Source organism: Chiloscyllium plagiosum, chromosome 5 (assembly GCF_004010195.1).
Source record: "Chiloscyllium plagiosum isolate BGI_BamShark_2017 chromosome 5, ASM401019v2, whole genome shotgun sequence".
NCBI classification, from domain to species: domain Eukaryota; kingdom Metazoa; phylum Chordata; class Chondrichthyes; order Orectolobiformes; family Hemiscylliidae; genus Chiloscyllium; species Chiloscyllium plagiosum.
In genome coordinates, this window is record NC_057714.1 from 36047263 (window position 1) to 36069661 (window position 22399).

Here is a 22399-nt window from a genome sequence, read left to right on the forward strand (position 1 = left end):
GCTGCACTTTTCCAGCAACACATTTTCAGATTAAAAATTAAAACTTCATAAAGGAAGTGGAGGATAAAAATAATTGGACTATGCTGGAACTGCACTCCTGAGGTTAGAACTCTCTTTGCAAGTTCATCCAAAAAGAGTTAAAAGCAGAAAAGGGTGTAAAATAGCACAACAGAATAGGGTCCTGTCACAATGTCCTTAATTTGGACAATGGGGGCTGGGCAATGTAGAGGTTTGATTATTTTGCTGGATCTCAGCCACTGTGGTGCTGATAATATTTTATGCAACTAAAAGGATATAATACTGTAAGCCATCAGGGCAGAAGTAGGCGATTTAACTCACCAAGTCTATTCTGCTATTCAATTCCAGTTTCTGTCTTATCCATAACCCATAACTATTATACAGATTGTACTATCAAAGCATTTAGAAATACATAACATATTCAAACAAAGTCAGCATGACTTCATGATATGTTTGTGTCCCACTCCCCTACCAAAACCACCTCCACAAACCAGCATAGCCCCTCAGCATTTACCTGTTATTTTACTTTTGCTGCATAACTTTGTTGATGATTTGGCAAATATAATGCTCTCTTATTTTTATTTAATCAAAGCTATATGTCGCCCTGACTGTAAAAATCGTGGGAAATGCCTCCAACCGAATGTTTGTGATTGCCCACCTGGATATGGAGGATCAACCTGTGAAGAAGGTAATTTGAATACCACACTGATGTAAGAGGAATGCAATCACATTTCACTCTTGCAAATCTTGCAGAGGTAAAATTTGCTTGTTCTAGTTTTACATTGCATGTCATTGATATAGTTTGAAGCAAAGGCCCAAAATCAAACTGAGTTACTGAGCCCTGAATTTCTGCTGAGCTTTCTCAATCCAGCTTCATTGCTGCAGTGGAACTTTAAGGAAATGGCGCTAACACCTGCTTTAAGACATTATGATATATCAGTGATTACTTATAATGGTCAGGTCTCATTCACAGCTGAGACCACTAGGTGTAGAAGGAGATGGAATTGATGACAAGACTCCTAGTTTACAGCAGAGTTGAAGATAATAACTTTGTCTTTCTCATATTTAGCCAGAGGGAATTGCAGCTCAGCTAAGACTGGTTGTCTGACAACCAATCTGACAGCACTGAAGCAGTGGAATGTTCAAGAGCGGTGGTAAAGATTTGTTGTCATCAGCAGACATGTGGATGCTGACTGCATGGCTGAGGATGATATTGCCAAGGGACAGAAGGTCCATTAATTATGGTAAAAGAGTCAATAATGTTACAAACTGTGAAGTCTATTAAAATTACTGGAGCATCGAGACCTCTTCTGTTTTGAAATATTTTCACAGAATTAGTTCAAAAAAAACAATTAAGCACCATTTCATTACACTGAAAACTACATAACTATTCTTCCTTCTGTTTAACATTGTCTTAATGAACCCAAATTAATAGCTTTTATCCGATGGATGTGGTGTTATTTTCTGACAGTTTTAAAGATTTGGGGAGTTACATTAAAAATTACAACTTGCAATGTACTTACAGGTGGAGAAAGTGGTTTCTGTTTGCCCTAAAATAAGCAACAAAATAAGTAAGGTCATTGATCACAGGGCGAATAGAGTCACTGCTGGAAGTTGTTTTCGGCTTTAAGCATGCATAAAGTGTGTCAAGTAAGACGGCTTGAATTGTATTGATGGATGGAATTTGAATCCTGTCCCAGTGGTGAATGCCAAGTACCACGAGGCCCCTCCAAGCTGGTCGAGAGGGTGTGGAGTTGACTGCATGCTACTGCCCTTCCGCCATCCCCACTCAACTAAGTTCAAAGTGGGAAGGCATACAAGTGACCTGTTCACCCAGATGCCAACTGAGGTCATTAATGCCCAATTAAGGACATCCTGTGTATTAAAAGAGCTCATGCAGAGGATTCGCTAAGCAAAGAGACCAAGAAGCAAATCTTGTCAGGTTTCCTTCCAGCAGAATAGGAGGTTTGCCTTGTTCAAAGGCACTCTGTGCCTCTTCAAACAATTCAGTTTCAGGAAGAGGGTCCCACTGTAAGACTGACTCTCATTCATTTATCTAAACCTTGCCTTCTCTCACAAGTGCTCCTGTCCCTGTGATCTCTCTAGTTACTTATCATTGTCCAGGGATCACATTATGAGCTCAGTGGAAGTCCAAGTATAAAACTGGTCGCAGACACGTCTTCCAGTGGTGATGCCATGAACTGAGTGTGGCCAGCCTCTGATTGGTAACTCTTGTATGCAGGGTTTACATCCTCCTGGTGAAGGTTTACAAGTAAATCTGCCTTGGGGAGCCAGGAGTAATGGCAGAGTTGTGATGACAATTAGGGACTTAAATCTCTGGGGTTCTGAGTCATATCAGCTTTGGTGGTAGATCTCACCTTTCCCCATCTGCTCTGATAAAATTCCTCCAAATCTGTTTTATGAGATAATTAGAGCATTTTAAATTAAGGTGGTGAACAGTTTGATGCAATATATCCTCTGTCGGTAATAGATGAGCAGTATCAATTAAGATATACACAAGCAAAATACTTTAATAATCAGAATGAATCAGTGCAGGCTCCTTGGTTGACCTTATGGGTGAAAGCATTTTGATCATGTGCTGCAATAAGTGGTTTTGTGTTACAAGATGAAGGATGGAAAAATCAGTCCAAGTTCATGTTTGTTGTGTATCACCTCTGACTGGAAAATGTGTTAAACATCTGGTAAGTTTCCAAGTCTTCAACTGATTGGTCTTTGGAGATACTGAACAGATGTTTGCTATTCATAGTGTAACACGGCAGTCAGTGATGAGGAGGAGAGATTTCCCTTTTAATCGCAAATTTATCTCATAATTTTTTCCTTGATCTCTTATGGCTGAAGTAAGCACTTCTATTCCATGCCTTAGGAAGTAGAACATAAAAGTAAAGTTGTTTGGATGCAGTTTATACTGCAATGGGAATTTTCCATCATTGAGGAAAGAGGTAAAAGACTAAGTGCTCTTGATGCTGCTTAAAGCACATCCCAAATGAAGTTCTCATATTGAGCGATGATGTTTGATTGCAGCTTACTGTGACCCGGCATGTCAACATGGAGGAACCTGTTTGGCTCGAAATCTCTGCACCTGTCCCTATGGTTTTGTTGGACCACGTTGTGAAACAAGTAAGGGAATTTTACTACAATTCCAAAGTATTCTGGCTTTTAGTTTTTTGCCACTCCAATCTAGATTTTTATTGCTAACAAAGAGAATGGAAAGATAAGTTTATTGACACATCAATAAGTCAGTGGACTCAATGTGCCAAATGACTTCCTCTTGTGCTGTAACCATTCAATATTTCTTTATTTCCATTGAGTCCAACATAGCAAATAAAAACTGAAAGAACAGCAGATATTGTAAACCAGAGGCAAAAGCAGAAATTGCTAGAAAAGCTCAGCAGGTCTGGCAGCATCTGTGGTGAGAAGTTAGAGTTCATGTTTAGGTCAAGTGACCCTTCCTTGTAACTGTTCTGAGAAAGGGTCACTTAACCCAAAATGTTAACTCTGGTTTCTCTGCGCAGCTACTGCCAGAGCTGCTGAGCTTTTCCAGCAATTTCTGTTTTTGCATCCAGCGTAGGAGGTGGACCAGAATGTAGAAAGGAAAAAAATAGGTTGGTAGTTATTGAAGTTAATTGGTAACTGACTACATTGAAAGGATTTGCTTGGGGTGATGGAACTGTCTAGTTAAAGGTATTGATGAACCAGATTGGGAACTGTGTTATTCTGTATAATAATGTGTTGTTAATGTAAAACTTAGCTGGTGATATTAATAAGGTTTATCATTGTAAACAATTGTAATCTGATCAAACGAAGAGAGATCAGATAGATTGGGAAGTTGAGCTAAGAAAGGGCAAATGAAATATAATGCAAATATTGAAGAATAGATATTGTGACTAAATGTTATTAGACCATATGACATAGCACATAGAAAGGGTCTGAATTTGTTGGCAAACAGATCATTGAAGGAACCCACACTATGTGTGGTATTAGTGAAGAAAGCAAATTAAATCTTGCGTAAGCTGTGCAAGGAATAGATCACAAATCACTGGACATGACACTGAGCATATAATGTGCATTGGTCCATCCCTATTTGGATTATTTTATTAATTTCTAGCTGGCATCGTAACATTAGCAACAGTGCCACAAGGGCTGTGTCTGGCTTCAGATACTTTGATCAGGAAAAGAAAGTACAAAGCTGATGTTGTTTAATACCAGATGAGGAGGTTGACAATGAATATTTTTTTTCTGACAACTTGCAAAAGCTTTTAAATATTTAGAGATGTTCAGTTTACCAAGAAACTGACAAGTATATACCAATAAAACTAACAAATAGTTCTGTTTAGTATTTTTAAACATAATTTTCAGTTACTTAAAATCAGATTACTCGCAGGACATTTTCTTATTTAAAATGTTTTTATGTGATTCAACCCATTTTCCACTTTATTGGTAAAACATAACCAGATTACACCTCTTAAATATATCAAAGAATTTTTTTTGAATACAAAGCTTTAAAAAATAGGTTCAAAAAGCTGCCAAGTTTTCGTTAATGGCAAATGTTATGCTTGTAATTACATTTGCATGAGTGGAAACCTAAATCATCACTTCACTTTGAAAACCATCACAATTTGGTGCTTAGCTTATCAATCACATCTGAAGTGGAAGTTCTACTCATTTGTACTTTCCATTAGAAGTAAGGCACACTGATTCAGCATTAGAGATGGAAAATGCATGTCGAATCAACATAAGTCATACTGTAATGTTAAAAAAACCAAACTGCTGTGACTAACCCAAGCCATCGCATGGCAATTAGAATAAATTGAGGGTAGTTGTGAGTGTGGAAGATTGTGTAATTTAAAGTTTCTGTTGAGTTTGTAGCAAATAATCTAAAGCTGTAAACCAGTAAGAATTTAATCATTATTTAATAATTATATCATCTGAAACTCATCTGATGTGTTATATAAATGATTGTAAAAATCGTTCCCTTCTTTAAAGACTCAATTTAAATTATACCTTTTGGAAAAACTATTATCCTTTTTTCTATTATGTCTATACCCATAGTGGTTTGTAATAGACACTGTGAAAATGGAGGTGAATGTGTCTCTCCGGATGTTTGCCTCTGCACATCTGGCTGGAATGGTCCCACATGTAACGCAGGTAAGGAACATAATCAACTATGTCATTAATTTTTCTTCATTTCCTTTTCCTTTATATTGTATAGTACACAAACTTGATTTCATCTTACATTGATTTCATCTTTCAAACTTGCAGTCAGTTAAATATTTTAGTTGCAGATATAGTCTGAATTTATTAGTGGAATACTGTATTTCTTAATAAGTACTGTATGTAGCATTAATTGATTCAGATTGCAAGCTCCATGACAACAATGATGGCTTACAGCATTGAATCCCTACTGACTTGTTTATTTTGCATAATCACCTACAGTGGAGTGACATGGATGTTTATTTTGCTGGAGGGTCATTTTTTAAAAGTCTTTCAAGTGTTCAACTTTCACCTTCAATTTCTTGTAAAGTGGAATGAAGTCCACAGCAATACTTTCGTTTAAATACTTTCTGGAATTTAAAATAACAGAATTATTTCATAAAGTGATCTAAAGCCACACAAACATGCAGAAATGATCTTAACTAAACATATGGGGCAAACTATTGAGTATTTGTGAGCTTTGCTGGATGGGCTTTATTTGGAGGTTCAATATCTGTATAATAGACCATCTGTTATGAAATCTTGAGGAAAATTTATCTTCCCTGCTACTAAATGCTCTAAATTGCTTCTCATGATTCCTCTTATTCTTCTTAACGTGTTGAATTTTCTCTCAGCTGTATGCAATCCTGTATGTCTAAACGGTGGGAGGTGTATCAGACCCAGCATCTGCATGTGTCCGAATGGATTTTTTGGATCACAGTGCCAAAACGGTAATATTTTAGAAACTACAACCACTCAAGCAATATTTTGGATGTAAAACATAAGTAGATGAAGTTGAGTGAAAGCATAATAAACAATTTGACTTTTTTTGTGTAAAGTAGCAAGTTTCACCAGCTATAAAACAAGAACTAGAATAGAAACAATTTACTGGATTATAAACAAGCCATTTTAGATGGTAAAATAATGCAGAAAATTAGATGGTAACATTGGTATTAAACAGAAGACTAAAATGTATTTAATGCAGACTAAAATAATTTTGATTGAGACTGCAGAGCTATGGCATCGCAGTTTAGATTTCCAAAACTAAATAAAACGAGGTCAAAATAATAATTTGCCAATATTCCAGTTCTCAAGCAAATGTTTGACAAGTATGTTTTACACTTTCTCTTGTGCATGGGAGCACTGGAGGTAAACTATTTCCTGAAGCCTGAGAGGAAAATACTTAAAAAGCAAAGAATTATAAATGAAATAATGAGATTCACAGAGAAGATGGTGCTAATTATTGGTGTTTAGAGGAAGTTAAAAGAACTTGAGAAATACAGCACAATGTGGAGGGAAAACTAGTAGATATATTAAGTATATTAGTGATAAAGGAATTATTATGAATTTTTAAAAATGCAAATAAAAGCAAAATACCCCAGATGCTGGAAATTTCATCTGTGGGGAGGAAACACAGTTAACCTGTTCTGAAGAAAAGTCATATTGGACGTGCAACATTAACTCTGTTTTGCTCTCCACAAATGCTGCCAGACCTATTCAATTTCCCTAGCACTTTGTTTTTGTAGTTTTGGAAGAAAATTTCAGGAATTGTACAAAAGAATTGGAAGGTTGTACATGTTGTACTTCAGGAATAAAAAATAAGCTGCAATTTTTACGTCTCACTTCCAACCTCTTCCATAATTTTGTTTGAGATTATTTGACCATGACAGTGTAAAACACAACAATGCTAAGCATTACAAAAGAAATTGGTCACTTCTTTAAAGACTCATTTTAAATTATACCTTTTAGTTAAATTCTTACACATTTCTCTATTATGTCAATACCTATAGTTCTCAGCATTACTAAAAATCTAAGAGCAATAATTTGGATAAGAAGAGCATTATAGCCCTGACAGAAACTTGACCTCTACTCACCAGGGCAATGGGACGTAACTAGACACAGCAATTTTCAAAGATTTTTCTTTATTAATAATGGACATGATTTACACCATAGAGGGGAACAATTTTACTGATGGGTATGGCCAAACCAAACCTTTCTGGATATAGTTAAAAATTATAGTGTATTTTTGGGAGTATGTTGAAAATTAAGCAAAAATGAGGTTATAAGCAGTTCAGAAAAGTTTGCAGCAGTTGTAATTAGGGGGAACTTTAACTACCTTAAAGTGCGTCGGGAAAAAGTACAAAAAGGAGAGACCTGGTCAGTACGTATTCAGGATTTTTGTTTGAGTTTGCATGTAAGGATCTGGTGCTAAATCTCTTTCTAAGAAAGAAACAGGATAACTAGATTATGAGTAAGCGCGAGAAAAGGTGGGAAATAATGGCTATAGTTAGGGACATCTTAAAAAGAAAAGAGCAGTAGAATTGCTCTATAATGCTGTAGTATTGGACTGGAAAAGGACCAAATCCAGATTAATTTATTCAAGGAAATGGTAGGTAAAACGACCAAAAAATAGTAGGTGTTAGTTTAAAAGAGACGTGTAGGTTCGGCTCAAATAATTTCATACTAGGAATAAAAGAAGAATATCAAAGGCTAAGGCTGTACAAGAAGTAGAAAATTTAGAGCAAATTTTATTTTTAAAAAGTGTATACAACTTTTTTTAAGAGAAAGAGGATTATACCAAGAAAGAGAGTTTGAAAAAGGTTTAGCAAGACTAATTATGAAGTAATCAATTCAGACAAAAAAGAGAGATTTTAATGAACATTAAGTGAATTGACTAGCATGAAGAAAAGGATAGTTAAACAAGGGTTAGAATACAATGATAAAATGGACTATCTTGTGCTTGAAGGTTTATGAATGATAATGATTATTGTTTGGAGGACCAGTTTTTATTGGCGTAGGCAGTGCTGAAGGAACAGTAGAAACTGTTCAAGGAGCACTTGAAAGTGCATGACTGGAGTTATAAATTCCAAAAACAAAACTGTCCTAAAATATGAATAGAATAAAAAGCAAATGTTACCAGGTCTGATGATATCCATCCCAGAATGGGAAAAGAGTAAATAAAATGCTCACTGAGTTACTAATCATAGTTTTCCAGTGATTATTGCAAATAAAGGATTCCCAATTGGCAAATGTTGCACATCTAATCAAAAAGAAGAAATGAGTAAGCCAGAAAATTATAGACCAGTTAGTCTTGTCTACGTTGTAGTTAAATCTCTTGGGTTTGTTTCATGGGTCTGTTTACCATTGAGGAACTCCACCCCTTGGAAAGGACAAAGCACTAAATTGTAATGAGTAATAATTCAAAATAAAAGACTAGCACTGAGACAAAAATGAATATATTTCCTATGCTATAATTTCCAAACAAAATTAGAGTTCATAGTTATGGTGAGAGAGCTAGCATTATTTATAAAGCATTAAGCTAAATTTCATCCTTTCATGCTAATATTTCCAAAGTTCTGTAAATTTATGTTGGAATACATGGTCACGTTTTATAGAACTGAAAGAAAATGTCAGTAAAATCCAAAGCTAATCAATTTTTGTCAGCAGTGGAATTCCTTAAAGCACAGATGGGATAACCCATTAAAGGACATTCCAGGGTAGTAATATCACAGACACTCTGAACAAGTGAAAATAGGGTGATTATGTCTGCAGCAGGGAAAAGCCAGAAATCTGTTTGCGCCATTCTTTATTAATGCTTTACTCTTATTTGGTGGCATTAAATGTTTCAGATGATTACAAGGCTTCATTGTATTACCAAATAAAATTGTTTCAAATATTTTACTTTCATTAGCAATTTGCAATCCTCCTTGCAAGAATGGTGGACATTGTATGAGAAATAACGTCTGCTCCTGTCCAGATGGCTACACAGGAAAAAGATGTCAGAAAAGTAAGAGCCATCTTTAAAATATAAATCCATTCAAGTAATCCAATATAATCTCTGATTCCATTTATTTAAACAATACCATAACACCTCCGGAGGACAATACAAACACTTCCATGTATTTAAAATAAATTGACATGAAGTTTTAAAAAAAAATCTGGAATGGGGGAAATTGTAAAGATTTCTCAAATAAAAAACACTGAATTTGGAATCATTTCAGATTTATAGAAACTGAATTACATTTATATAGCTGCACTATTTTACACATTTCCAAACAAATCTTTTCCACCTTGGTTTTACTTAGAATGTATTTTATCTGGATGTTTTTACATCTTCATCCTTCATCATGTTTGTTATCTTGCTGGACTCACTTGACCACACCTACTTATACGAGCAATATCAGGAGTTGACCACCATTATACCTGATAGTTGTGAAGTTCTAATAAAGTTGCTGCCTTGCAGACAAGAAGGGAAGGAGAAAGAGAACTTGGTATCCAATAATTGTCCCTTCATGCTTTGACACCAGAAGTATTTATTTTATTCATTCATAACATGTAGGCATAACCAGAAAGGCCAACATCTGGTGCTTATCTCTAATTGCCCTTGAACTGGGTGGCTCAAGGCAGTTAAGAGTCAGTCACATTGTTGTCAGTCTGGAATCTCATGTAACTCATAGTGTCTTCTTACTCCATTACTCCACACTGAGGCATATTCACTGAGGCACCTTCAGGTTAAACACACACTGTCTGATGAAAGAGCAGACTATAGTCCACAGGAATTATGGTGACTTTCACTTCACTTCACTTTACCCAACCTGATTGCAGCTTTCCTTCTCTGAATGAACTAAATAGATTTTTAGAATATTCCATGATAGTTTCAAGATCACCATTACCAAGACAAGCTTTCAATCCTAGATTGTCCAATTGAGTCTAAATTACTCCAGCTGCTGTAGTGTGATTTGAAACTATATCCCTGTCAGTAGGACTCGGGATTAATAATGATGTTACCCATCACACCACCATCTCTCCTACTCTTACATTCTTTTGCCAGTATCCTATTTTCTAATCTAACAAACTGGGATTTGATTCTGTTTTAAAGCAGCACTCTGGGCCTCTGACATACTCATCCAGTAACATTACCATTCAACCATCATCTCTCCTAATCACAGCCAGAGCCTCACCTGACACCATTCACTCAGCTAGTCACATAGCACAGATTCCAGTTATGTTGGGCTGAACACTGCAATGAAACATTTTTGATTAAGCGCAGTGATTAATGTAATTGCAAGCATTATTGTAATATGTATGTGATGTTTTTGTACAACTCCCTTGGGTGGAAACTTAGTTGAGCCTATAGGCTGAATAAGTTAATCATTTGTTAAGAACCAAGTATTTTTCATAGACCAAAACAAAAAGGATGAAAAATGAGGTTGACTATAAAAGTAAAATTGTTCATAAAAAATTTTACCAAGACACCTTTGTTGATTCATTTCTATAGTACATTTTTAGCCTGAATGTGTATCAGGAAGCATCTGGCTGGAAAGGTATGTGTATGTTAAAGAGAATAAATTACTATATGTTTGCATATTTCATGCAACAAATGTGTTTTAAGCTCTATTGTACTACTTGTGATTGCTACATGTAAGTTAACAAGAGTTATGCTGTCATTGGGGGGGCGTGGGGGGAGGGAGGGAGGGAGGTTATTGGTGAATTCATTAACCATCCCAATCAGGGCAGCTGACAAAAGATCATAAGAAATAAGCGTAGAATTATAAACTAGGTTGTTCAGATAGATAGGAGAAAGTGAGGCTTGCAGATGCTGGAGATCAGAGTCAAGAGAGTGTGGTGCTGGAAAGACACAGTAGGTCCTGCAGCATCCGAGGGGCAGGAGAATCGACGTTTCAGGCAGGAGCCCTTCATCAGGAATGGTGAAGTGCTCCTGCCTGAAATGTCAATTCTTCTGCTTATTTGATGCTGCAAGACGTCTATCTGTTCCGATAGATATGCTGGTGAATATGAAGGCAATCACACACTGGCTCTGGAAGGCCCTCATCAAGATATAACTGCTGGGCTCAGGGAACCTGACTACCTGCAGTTAAAGTTGGACAGCACAATTGGTCAGCACTAAGGACCTGGGTTTGACTTCAGCCTTTGGCGTCTGTGTGGAGTTTGCATGTTCTCCCTGTGTCTGTCTGGATTTGTGCCGAGTACTCCAGTTTCCTCCCATAGTCCAACGATGTGCAGGTTAAGTGGTTTGATCATGCTAAATTACCCTTAGCATCCATCCGGAGGTGCGCAGGCTAGATGAATTAACCATGGTAAATGTGGGGTTATGGCAGGAGGGTGGGGGTAGTTGGGTCTGGGTGGAATGCTCTTCAGTGGGTTAGTGCAGACCTGATGAGCAGAATGGTCTTCATCCACACTGTAGGGGTTTTCTGATTCTGTGGATTCACACTTGCAGCTTTCTCATACTTAAAATGCCTAACTGTCTTTTAGTGCAGGTTGCTGGTCCACTAATCTTTGTCTCAATTGAAGTTCACACAGTGCATTAGAAGGAGAATTTGGGTCAGAATTGTAAATTTTGAGACCTTCCCCCACTCCCCTCACTGGCATAAACCCTTTTTCAGGTAAAAATTGGCCCAAAGTTTGCCACATGGTATCTTCAATCACCCCTTTCCTTTCACTCCCCCGCGCCCACCCCCACCGTTATAACTCCCCCTGCCTCTACCTGTAAGGGATCCAAGTTTACCCCTACTCGTTTTTTTATTGCACACAGGAGTTCTGACAATATGTTTTCACATCTCTAATTAGATTGCTGTCTTGTTTTTTTCCTTTTCTTTATAAATTGCTTCACTATCCCTTGCTCAAAAACCTTCCTAATCCTCAGACTTATTATGATTTTTGGCAATTTTTTTTTTAATTGTGTGTTTGTGTGTGTGTGTGTTAACCATGGTTGCACTAAATTTCCTATGGAATGTGTTATTCCTTGAACTTAGTTTCATAATTGGTAATGAACATATTTATTGGATTTTGCTATTGTTTATCTGTCATCATTTTTTTTGTATTTAATGTCCCAATTTGCCTTGTACTAATTTAAAACCCTGGATTTATACTTAACTAAATCACTTTAAATTTATTATCAAAATATTATGATTGTTCTTTTACAGAGGCAAGGGTATTAATAAACTGGATCTAAAATTGCATTTTTCCTCATTAGTCTCCTTGATCAAAATCTCAAAGAACTATCTTGAATGTACTACCCTTAATAGACTGCTTAGTAGCATCAATTGACTATATGGTGTTTTTCTGAATATTCACATCTTTTCCCGCTTATCTAATCCGACCCAATTTGTATAATTTTCTTTGAGTGTCCACACTCTCTGTACCACTGACACCGGATTACTTCTGTTTCTCACTCTCCTCACTATCAGATATTGATATTTTAGCTCGATATGCTGAATTTTATGACATGGTTTGGTAGCCTGATATTATGATATAAGTTGGTTCCCAAGACCAAAATTGCTGGCCGAGAAACCTGCTCAGCAAATGTATCACAGGCGACATCCTAATAGATAATCTGTGGACTAGCTGCCAATTAAGAATAACAGCCCTGCTGTGGAAACTGCTAACACAATCAAGGCTAGCATCACTACAGCCCCATTGAGCTGACACCCTTCCGACTCAGCAAGGGAATTGTTCCACCATTGGTTACATGCCAATGACAACTAAAATTGGCCCCTCATTGGCATTTATCTGCAAATTTGGCTTCACCATTCATAAAATGCCCAATATTCTGAGAAGGCTGGTAAAATCCTGGCAACTGCTTCTGCCCATTAAAACTTACTTGCTTCACCTTGCTACTTCTCTCAAATGCTCAATTCTCATCTCCACCTTCAAATTCATGTACGTTTTCACAGTGCCCTCGTTCACCCTTTATGAATTACATAGGCCGTAAGCATATGTTGTAACATATGACATAATTCTTTCTTTTAAAGGTATCTGTGAGCCAATGTGCATGAATGGAGGGAAGTGTGTGGGTCCTAATGTCTGCTCTTGTGTATCAGGATGGAAGGGGAAAAGATGCAACATACGTAAGTCAGAATTCTAATACAATTTCTTATGTGCATTCATGCTAATGCTATTGATAAAGGCAATATCAAGTCTTCTACTGTTCAAACATTGCAAAACACTATTATGTGCTTTTGAGAAAGTTTGTTTTGAATTATGAGCACGATATCCTTCAATGTTCTTATCTCTGCTACTTGTAGCTATGAAAATTTAAATAAATTGAAACATACAATAATCAAAATCTTTTCACAATGCCTATTTTAGCTGTCTGTATACAGAAGTGCAAGAATGGAGGAGAGTGTATAGGTCCCAGTACTTGCCATTGTGTGCCTGGATGGGAAGGACTACAATGTCAAACACGTAAGCACTTTTCAAGATAGTTGTTTGCATCTTTCTAGAGTTCTCTTTAATTCTGAGGCTGCTCTGAACATTAGTCAAATGCATTTGATAGCAGCAGGAAATTTAATGACGAACAAATCTAGTTACCTTAGCTCTTTCTTCTTCGTTCTGTCCTTCAGCAATTAAATTTAACACCGGTGCAAGAGTCCCAAAGTCAACATACCACATTGTGTAAGAATTGCACCAGATCGGAATCTGCTAAAATTGCATCAGTCAGCTCATTTTTCATGTGCATTATGAAATTCCCAACACAAATCACTGAACTGTTTTGAGGATGCTTGGAAGGTCTATGAGTGCATTCCTTAAAATGCCTAGTTTAGATGCATATTGCATCAATGTCATGGGGATCAGGTGGGAAGTAGAAAAATATTTTGGCTCAATTAGTTCAGTGTCAGATAGCTATATCATTTTCAATATTGTCTGCCAATGGAGGATCTGCCACAGATGATTGAACAAAGGTGTTACAAAGAGAAACAAAAGAGTAGTTCAGAATTTTGACGAGACTGACCTCAAAACCAGAAGTATAGTCTGTCGCAAATTTCCATTGGAGGAATCAAAAAGAATTAAGATTATGTCATTTGGGAAGGCATCAATCAGTATTGCGGGCTAATTCTGTATCACCAAACATACAACAACAAAGAAAGTAACAGATCATTTATCACTTTACTTTCTTGGATAACCTGAACATCAGGAGACTATTAAACCCCTATTTCAAGAATATTCCACATTGCAATCTGATTGTAGAGTGCACAAATATAATTTTACAATGTGTGCTGACATCTCCTCTAAGAGTGTTTATTTGAAAGCGAGAGCTTAAAAGCTTTGTCAAATTCGTTCAGTTATATTGCAGAAGAATAATATATACAGTATCCATGAGAGGCAAGTAACCTGAGGTGGCATTCCTATCTTTAAAGAGTTAAACTCCTATGAGAAGAAAATTATGGAGCTCTTGGAAGATAGCAGGATTAGTGATACATTGACAGCATCAGGTTAATGGATTCATGTCTATACAGCTGCCATGACATTGCAGTGAAACAGTGTGCAATACAAGCGACCATGAACTTTCCTGTCTCCTTTGTCGAGAGGTGTTATCCTCAACCTTCTTTTCTGTTAATCCATCAAAGCAATGAGCACTAGAATAAGGAAGATGATGAGCAATGGAAAAGTGGAGAAAAAGAACAAAAGTGGAGATTGTTCACTAAATTTGTCATTTTCACAGTGGGCAATAGGATACTAATGAAAATGAAGAAAATGTGAAAGTCAAGCTTATTCTATATCACTGGAACAAGATCATACCGCAAGTTCTTCCGCCATAATCCTCTTGATCTCACTTCCTGTAATACGTGTTTTATCTCTCTCATATACAGTTTCAGTACCTGTTGAGAATAATACCAAACTGCACAGGCTAAAACACCACAAATGCCAACAACAGAGGCTTTACCTCAGGAGCAAACTGGTCTAACCATTGCATACCATATGAACAACCAGTCAGCACAATGCTAAAGTTCATGTGATGTATAGGAGAACCACAATATAAAGCGAACAAGTTGCATTTTTAATAATTCAGGGCTGCATCCTGTGAAGGCAGGATAGTTAAGTATCTCTTTACTTCAGAGCTTGTTGTATTAAAAGACGAAATGTTACGGTAGTTGCCTTGTTAGTCACAATGATTAGTCATGGCTTCATACAGCACCGAAACAGACCCTTCAATCCAACCAGTCCATGCTGACGGTAATCCCAAACTAAATTAGTCCCATCTGCTTGCATTTAGCCTTTATCTCTTCAAGAATTTCAAGAACCTATCCAAATGTCTTTTCAACATTTCAACTGTAGTCCACCATTTCCTCTGGAAGTTCATTATTGGAGAAAAGATGCAATCATTTCAAACAAACTGATTTGTCATTGAAATGGTCTTAGAGTGAAAAGATGTCTAATATGCTGTTTCAGTGTAGATATTGAATTGAAAGATCAATGATCAGTTCTGACCTATTGCCAATCCTACCAAATGCTTCTTTACACAAACTCACCAATCACGTGCATAAGAAATTAGGTTTGATTTCAGAATCTGCCACCCTTTCTTCTCTGAGCATAGAAGTGCCTTTATGATGGTTTCACTAGATTGGTATTCCGCTAGAGTTGCATATCTGTAATACAATGCTGTTCTGCTCATACAAACTCTGATGGACTCTCATTATCCATGGGATCAAGAATTACTCACAGGCCTTTCATAGAAATAAATTCCTTCCTTGAAGAGTGTGCAGAATGTCATAGGACAAACCTATCATAATAATTTCTCATCTCTTTAAAATGCAGGATTCCTTGCAGATTATCTCACAATCCATATATTTGTGGTGTAGAACTGTTTCGTGCTGAGGCAGGTGAATTGGATTAAAACTCACAAAGGAACATATGTATCATGTCTTGGACCTTGAACTTTGAAAAATGTACAAATCTAATAAAACTGATTAGCTCACTGCTGATTTGCAATAAGGTCAGATTTGCTTAATTAAACAGATTGAAAAATGTGTGAATAAATTGATAAATATGTGCTCATTTCCACATGACTGCCCAAAACAACTCCGCACCATAAAAGTGGGCTATGGCTCTGATCTTCATAATCACAGGGCATATTTGTGTGACTACAAGTCATTACCATTTCTCTAGCCTCCACAAAAAACATTCTGTGCATCACCGTTATCCAGAAACTCCATGAGTGCAGCTATATCACCGTTATCCAGAAACTCCATGAGAGCAGCTATATACTGTAAATGCCTTGTGCTAGGATAGATTAAAATAGTTCAACTCTGACTTTATAAGGCCTCACCACCATGCAAAAGGCATGCATTATTAAACTTAATGGATTAGCCTCCAGTTTTCTGGCTGGGAGCAGCTGCAACATCACACATGAAGCTTAACAGCATCCTCGACAACAGAGTGCATTACAATGTTAATTCACTTGCAGGTTCAAAATATCCACCACCACCTTCAATAATTTGGATGAATTCTTCTGTCTTCTGTTTGGTGGATTCTTCTGTCAGTGGTGAGCTTAGATGGATAGTTTCTGTGGAATAATAGCCCAACATAAAGCAATCCATTTAGGATGAAGGAAGAAATTGGTGACTTAATAGTTAAAATCCAACCATTTCTGTAAAACAAATACAGTTTATATGTTTTTTTGTTGTATAAATGAGAACTTCCTTTTGTGTTCCAAAGCTGTATGCCGGCAAAAATGCCTTTTTGGAGGCAAATGTATTCTTCCAAATGTATGCTCCTGTCGCCCAGGATATTCTGGATTCATTTGTGGCAAGAAGGTGAGAGGATCTTTTTGGAATACAACTATTATGAAAGTATACATAGCTTCCTTTGTATATATGTCACAATTTGGCCTCTTTCCTAAAACTCTGTGTTTGTAGCTGAATACAATGTCTACTTTCTCTGATGCAACTGTACTGGTTACAGCCAAAGTATACCATTTGGCTGCAAACTGAGATTCTGAACTCATCTTCTCCATTACAAAGGCTACATACTTCCACCATTTTAGCACCACTTATGTGCGCCTCAGCCTCACTCCATCCACTGCTGCAATCCTCATCCAAACGCTTGTCACTTCCAGACTCATCAATTGGAATACAGTTTGGGCTGACCTGCCATTGCATCATTCAAAGCTCAGCACATGCTAAACTCCACTGCCCATATAATGTTCATCCATTACTTAAGTGCTATCAGACATACATTGGCTTCCAGCCCCCAAACTCTTCCAAGTTTAACATTTTCATCCTTCATTTCTCCAACTTATGTTCTTTCTGCATGTCCCATACAATTTTCCCCATCACAACCAGCCATGCCATAAGCTGTTTTATTACTAAATAATTGAATTGTGTTTTCATTCTTCCTCTGCTTCTCCACATCACGTCTAAGGACATCCTTAAAACCTCCAGACCTTACGGGGCGCCAAAATACTTAATGCTTTGACAGAAAAGTGTCCCAAAACGATCTAAGTAACAGCCATCGCACATCTGTTTATCCCAATGAGTCCAATTTTTAAAAGAAAATTCAGTTTGGTTCTCAAGTATGTCTGCTAATTTGTCATGAGAATTGCAATTCACTTAGGAAGTCAAAAAACAATTAGACTTTTGACTCAACACTTCTTCTGGCCAATAAAGCATCTATTTAAGAACTCAGAATGTTAATCTACATTAAAGCTAGTATATAAATGCAAGTTTATTCTTTGTCTCCTGTCTGTCCCAAATTGTAAGAGAGATACAGAGGAAACCAGAATTGGAGATTGTACGTGCTAGTTGGGGAAATACAGAGGAGCAAGACAATGAAGAGAATTAAATACATATATGAAAATGTTAAATTCAAAGAGTTGGAGAGCTAGAAGCCAAAGTAGTTCTGATAACATAGGGATAACAGGTGCTCAGGACGTAGTGTGAAATAAGAAATTGGCAGCAGAGTTCAAAATTCATTGAATGCTAAAGAGAGTGAAAAATGGGAGGGCAGTCAAAAACATATTGTAATAATCAAGTTTCAAAGTGACAAAGCACAGATTAAGGAGAAAGCAGCACATAAAGTGAAGCCAAGGTGGTGTCAGGTGATGTTACAATTATAGAAGTAGTATAGAAATGAAATTTGGAGTCTCTGGTTTCCACAACCCATTAAAAAAAAGCATGGACTGCTGTTAAAGTAGTACTACTTTGGACTTCTTTACTGAATGCAAAGTTGTATATGTAGCACATAAAACACTTAAGTTGAAACAGAAGTTTCCAATTAGTGCCAGTGGAAATAAATCTTTGTCATGATTATGACTGACCAAAGTCTGATTATTTCTAATAGCGTTCATCTGTAATATTTTTGTTTTATTGCAGATACCAATAAGACTGGGTTAGCTTGGCATCAGTGTCTAATATCCCTCTCAGCAATAATAGACATAATGCTGGAGTCAGTTGTAAGAACCTGAAGTGATTTTGCTCAATTATAAGGACTGCACACATCAAAGACTTGACCGTGTTAAATCAAAAGATTAAACCAAAGGTTTGATCCAAACCATGCACAGACTTACAACTCGGTATTAAAGAAATAGTTCTCTTCAAGTGTTCTTGAGTAAAGTGGTGTGTTTACAGTTTGAACAACGTGAGGTACTGTAAGCAAAAGATAATTACTGCCCATACCATTTATTGTATTTTCACTACCTCATAATAGAATGCCGGGGTTTATTTTATTGTCACTAATGGTTGCAAGACATGAGGGAAATCGGCTGAATTTTTGTGAAACATTCACATAATGTCCACTGACCATGGAAGTTTTGACTTGAATCCTGATTTGTCAACTGCATTGTAACATTTTTATTGCATTGTTTCTAATGGAAGACCCTGACCCTTCTTGGAAACAGCACAATCTGCAACCATATCAATCTTAAATGTGGCACAATAAATCTGTTCATGTACATATGTTTCCCTTGTCTCTACATTAGAAGACAAACATGTCAGGTTGTTTGCACCTCCTCCACAGTTAAGTGAGTAAATGTGCCATGTTGAGCAAACTTGTACAGGTGGGTTTCTGATTCTATCCCTTCTGTGTTGAGTTTTACGATCTCAGCTGCATTGCACAATTTCCATCAGCATCCCTAAAAAGTGGAAGGAATCTGATTGTGTAGGTTTACAAATATGTTCGATTAGAACATAATCACCCTTGACGAAATGTGACTTTGTATATTGGATCAGAATCATAAAATTAAATTAAGGCATAGAATTCATTTAATATTAGTGGATGAATATCTGAAACGTCATTCAACATTTCTCTGTCCAGTCTTGTAACACAGTCAGAACTGATTAAAGTCAGTTAATGTCACCATTAAGATTGTAAACAGAGCAACTTTGCACACATATTAAAGGTTCATCCTCCAATATCCCCAAATGTAATTTCTGATCATTTAATGTAATATCCTTAAAATCATACATTCTTCTGTGTAAAGGTGAAGGGTAGTAGATATCAGCATACACAGAAGGTTAGGAAACCTGTCAGAAACACAGCAAGCATGAACAATTATTGAATCTCACATCTGCCTACTGTAAATCAATATGATTTCCCAGTCATTCCCTTTCATGGACCTTCCATTTCCATATCATGAGGACTTTTGATTATTGTAGAAATTTACAGACCTGATCTCCATGTCATAAAGGATTGCACAGATGATGCATAAATATTTTTTATATATACATAATTCCAAAAAATCTGAAGTACTGGAAGAATAGACAATTCTCTTAGAAATGAACATTTATATATGGCATGTCCATACAAATTGCAAAAAAAGTTTTTTTTTCTGTGGTAGAATGTATCATAATACATGATTTAAAAGAAAAGGTGATATGGGAAATAATCTTTATCCAAATGCTTTTACATTAAATTTTAGGACAAGCCTCAGTGAGAATAATTACAGTATTTACATAAAGTCACAAGATTCATGTACATCAAGTTAAACTGGTTGCTACGCTTTAGTCAGTTGCATGTTACTGCTATTTTCCCATATGATATTAACATTTTCCCATGTATATTAAGTTGAAACCGTTGTTTGTAAACTTTGTTCAAGATTTTGTTTAAAGATGAATATTTTATATAAGGTTAATAACCCAAATTAGTTAATTTAGGAAAATTTAGTGTTTTAACCTACTTCAATAGATAAAATAGTTATAGCATTAATTTACAATGTGCCATATCTTCTAAATTCTTGACATTTCAGATTTTTGTGCCAATTAAATTATTGAAACCAACATAAAAATATTGATAAAGCTGTTGCAAAATATATTTGTGTATATAAAACACATAGACTGTATTGCCTTATTAATGCCTCTACTTTTCATTTTTTTCTTTGCAATATTAAACATTGTACATATGATGATGACTTGTGTGAACATTAAGATTTTCATGTAATAAAGGTATTTGGAATGTGTGTTAAGTATGGAGTTGTGAATCCTGCACATTAGCAATAAACACATGAACTCCTATGCACTGATATTGTGCTATTAAAATAGCAATCTGATGCTACAGATCTTTCGAATTGAAGTACATTCTGACAATTTTTAAACAAAAATATTCACTTAATATTTATCGTATTTGGTATTGTTATTACCCCATAAGAACAGTACTCGGGAGTATGACTAGGTGAGAAAGAGTAAAGAATTTATTGGAGACATTGGGCCAGAATTGAATCTCCAAGATGGTGAATGGAAGTTGGGAATATTCCCAGCATCACATGCTGGCCTTCGGAAATACCAACTCCAACGGTGAGATCTTCTTTGGTGGGAGGTGGACGTGGCTGAAATCAGCCCAGTTTAACCCTGTGCCCAACCCCCCACCAAAAGAAATTTGGAGGCAACTGTGGAGTTTCAGCTGCAGTGGCAGGATGTTTAAAAGGCCCAATTTGTTGGTATAGGAAGTTTGTCCCATCTGTAAAACAAAAGGTCTGTTGCATACCCCACATATTTCTATTCCCAATCCAGCACCTCCTTGCCTGGCAAGCACCTGCCATGGTGCATCATACTTACCCTGCCAAAGTATTCCTCCCCTCACCCCCATGGTCCATCGTGTCAAGGTGTAACACTTAGATGTCCATTCACACACTGTACACAGTATAAAAGCAATGAACGCCATAGTGTCTTGTATTCTTGGTTGAGATCCCAACCATTAGAGAGTCGAAACATCCTTTCTCCTACTAAGTTGACAGCTGTGAGTGTTTGATCTCTGTACAAGAACTATGGAAAGGTTATAGCACATAAAGAAGAATGTAAAATCTAACCTTCCATTTTAATGTCTCCTTCCTGCACCAGATCTATAGTTTTGCAGGTTACAGCACCTTCAGGTGTAGATCCAAATTCCTTTCAAATGAGTTGTGTTTCTGTCCCATCTACCAAACTAGGCAGTGAACACCAGACATCCACAGACTTTGGGGGAAAAAAAACAGAAATTGCTGGGATTCTGGGTAATCCAAGATGGAGGATGGTAAAGATTTATGACTGTAACAGCTGCTCCTTTTTTTGAGGTATTTTAGGTGTTGGAGGTGATTTCCTTGAATTCCAGGAGCAGCAATTACTGTTTTATATGCTATTGCATTATTTTGGAACATTGGGGGAAAAAAAGTCAAAACAACAGGTTTAAAAGGGAGAATAACAGACAAAGGAAGCACATGGTGAAGACAGTGCAGGAGAGAGAGAGAGAGCGAACCTGCACAGTTACTGCCTTTGCTGTTTTTGAATTCATGTATCGCTGGACATCAGACTGCGTCTGGGAAAATTAACAAACAGCGAATTTCACAACTAATCTTGGAGGAACCTGTTTGGGCAAAGTTCACAGCACAGAATCAGATAAGTTAATCGTTGTTTTAAGTGTGTCCAATAGAAGGGCTGCAGTAGTGAGTACAGTGGGTTCTTTCTAGATTATATGTTTTCGGAGATATGTCTCTTGAGTAAACTTAAAATATAAGCCATAACTATTAACTTAACCTGGTTCAGTGTTTTGTAAAGGAATAAGACGGTGTTATTTTCTGGGTCTGTAGATTGTGAAGGAGCAAAAACGGCCTTTGCAGTGATATGTATTACTTGTCAGATGTGGGAGTTTAAAGAGAGTTTAAGGGTTACTGCGGATTATATCTGCCATAAATGCTGCTGGATGCAAATCTTATCAGATCGAATAGATCAGTTGGAGAGACAGTTAGAAGCGATGAGGAATTTGCAACAACAACAGTATGTTATAGGAAGGGGGGAAAGTCTCAGATACAGTCACATAGATGGGTTAACTCCAGGAAGGGTAAGAGAGATAGGCACCTAGGGCAGGAGTCTTTTGTGGATATACCCATTTCAAACAGGTATGCTGCTTTGGAAAATGTAGGGGGTGATGGATTCTCAGGGGAACATAGCACGAACAGCCA

At 36.8% G+C, this 22399-nt stretch overlaps 1 protein-coding gene across 3 annotated transcripts in view; it reads left to right on the forward strand.

The window, feature by feature from the left end:
• The window catches only part of vwdel (von Willebrand factor D and EGF domains-like), a 207413-nt gene extending 186988 nt beyond the window's left edge, over window positions 1-20425 (forward strand). For all 3 annotated transcript variants that reach the window (XM_043689848.1, XM_043689850.1, XM_043689849.1), the window contains exons 23-31: window positions 611-706; window positions 3061-3156; window positions 5089-5184; window positions 5865-5960; window positions 8921-9016; window positions 13005-13100; window positions 13342-13437; window positions 16690-16787; window positions 18345-20425. In XM_043689848.1, coding sequence (XP_043545783.1) covers window positions 611-706; window positions 3061-3156; window positions 5089-5184; window positions 5865-5960; window positions 8921-9016; window positions 13005-13100; window positions 13342-13437; window positions 16690-16787; window positions 18345-18365 — 791 coding nt within the window. In that variant the 3' untranslated portion in view covers window positions 18366-20425. The remainder of the gene's footprint in view (window positions 1-610; window positions 707-3060; window positions 3157-5088; window positions 5185-5864; window positions 5961-8920; window positions 9017-13004; window positions 13101-13341; window positions 13438-16689; window positions 16788-18344) is intronic.
• Window positions 20426-22399: the final 1974 nt, after the last annotated feature.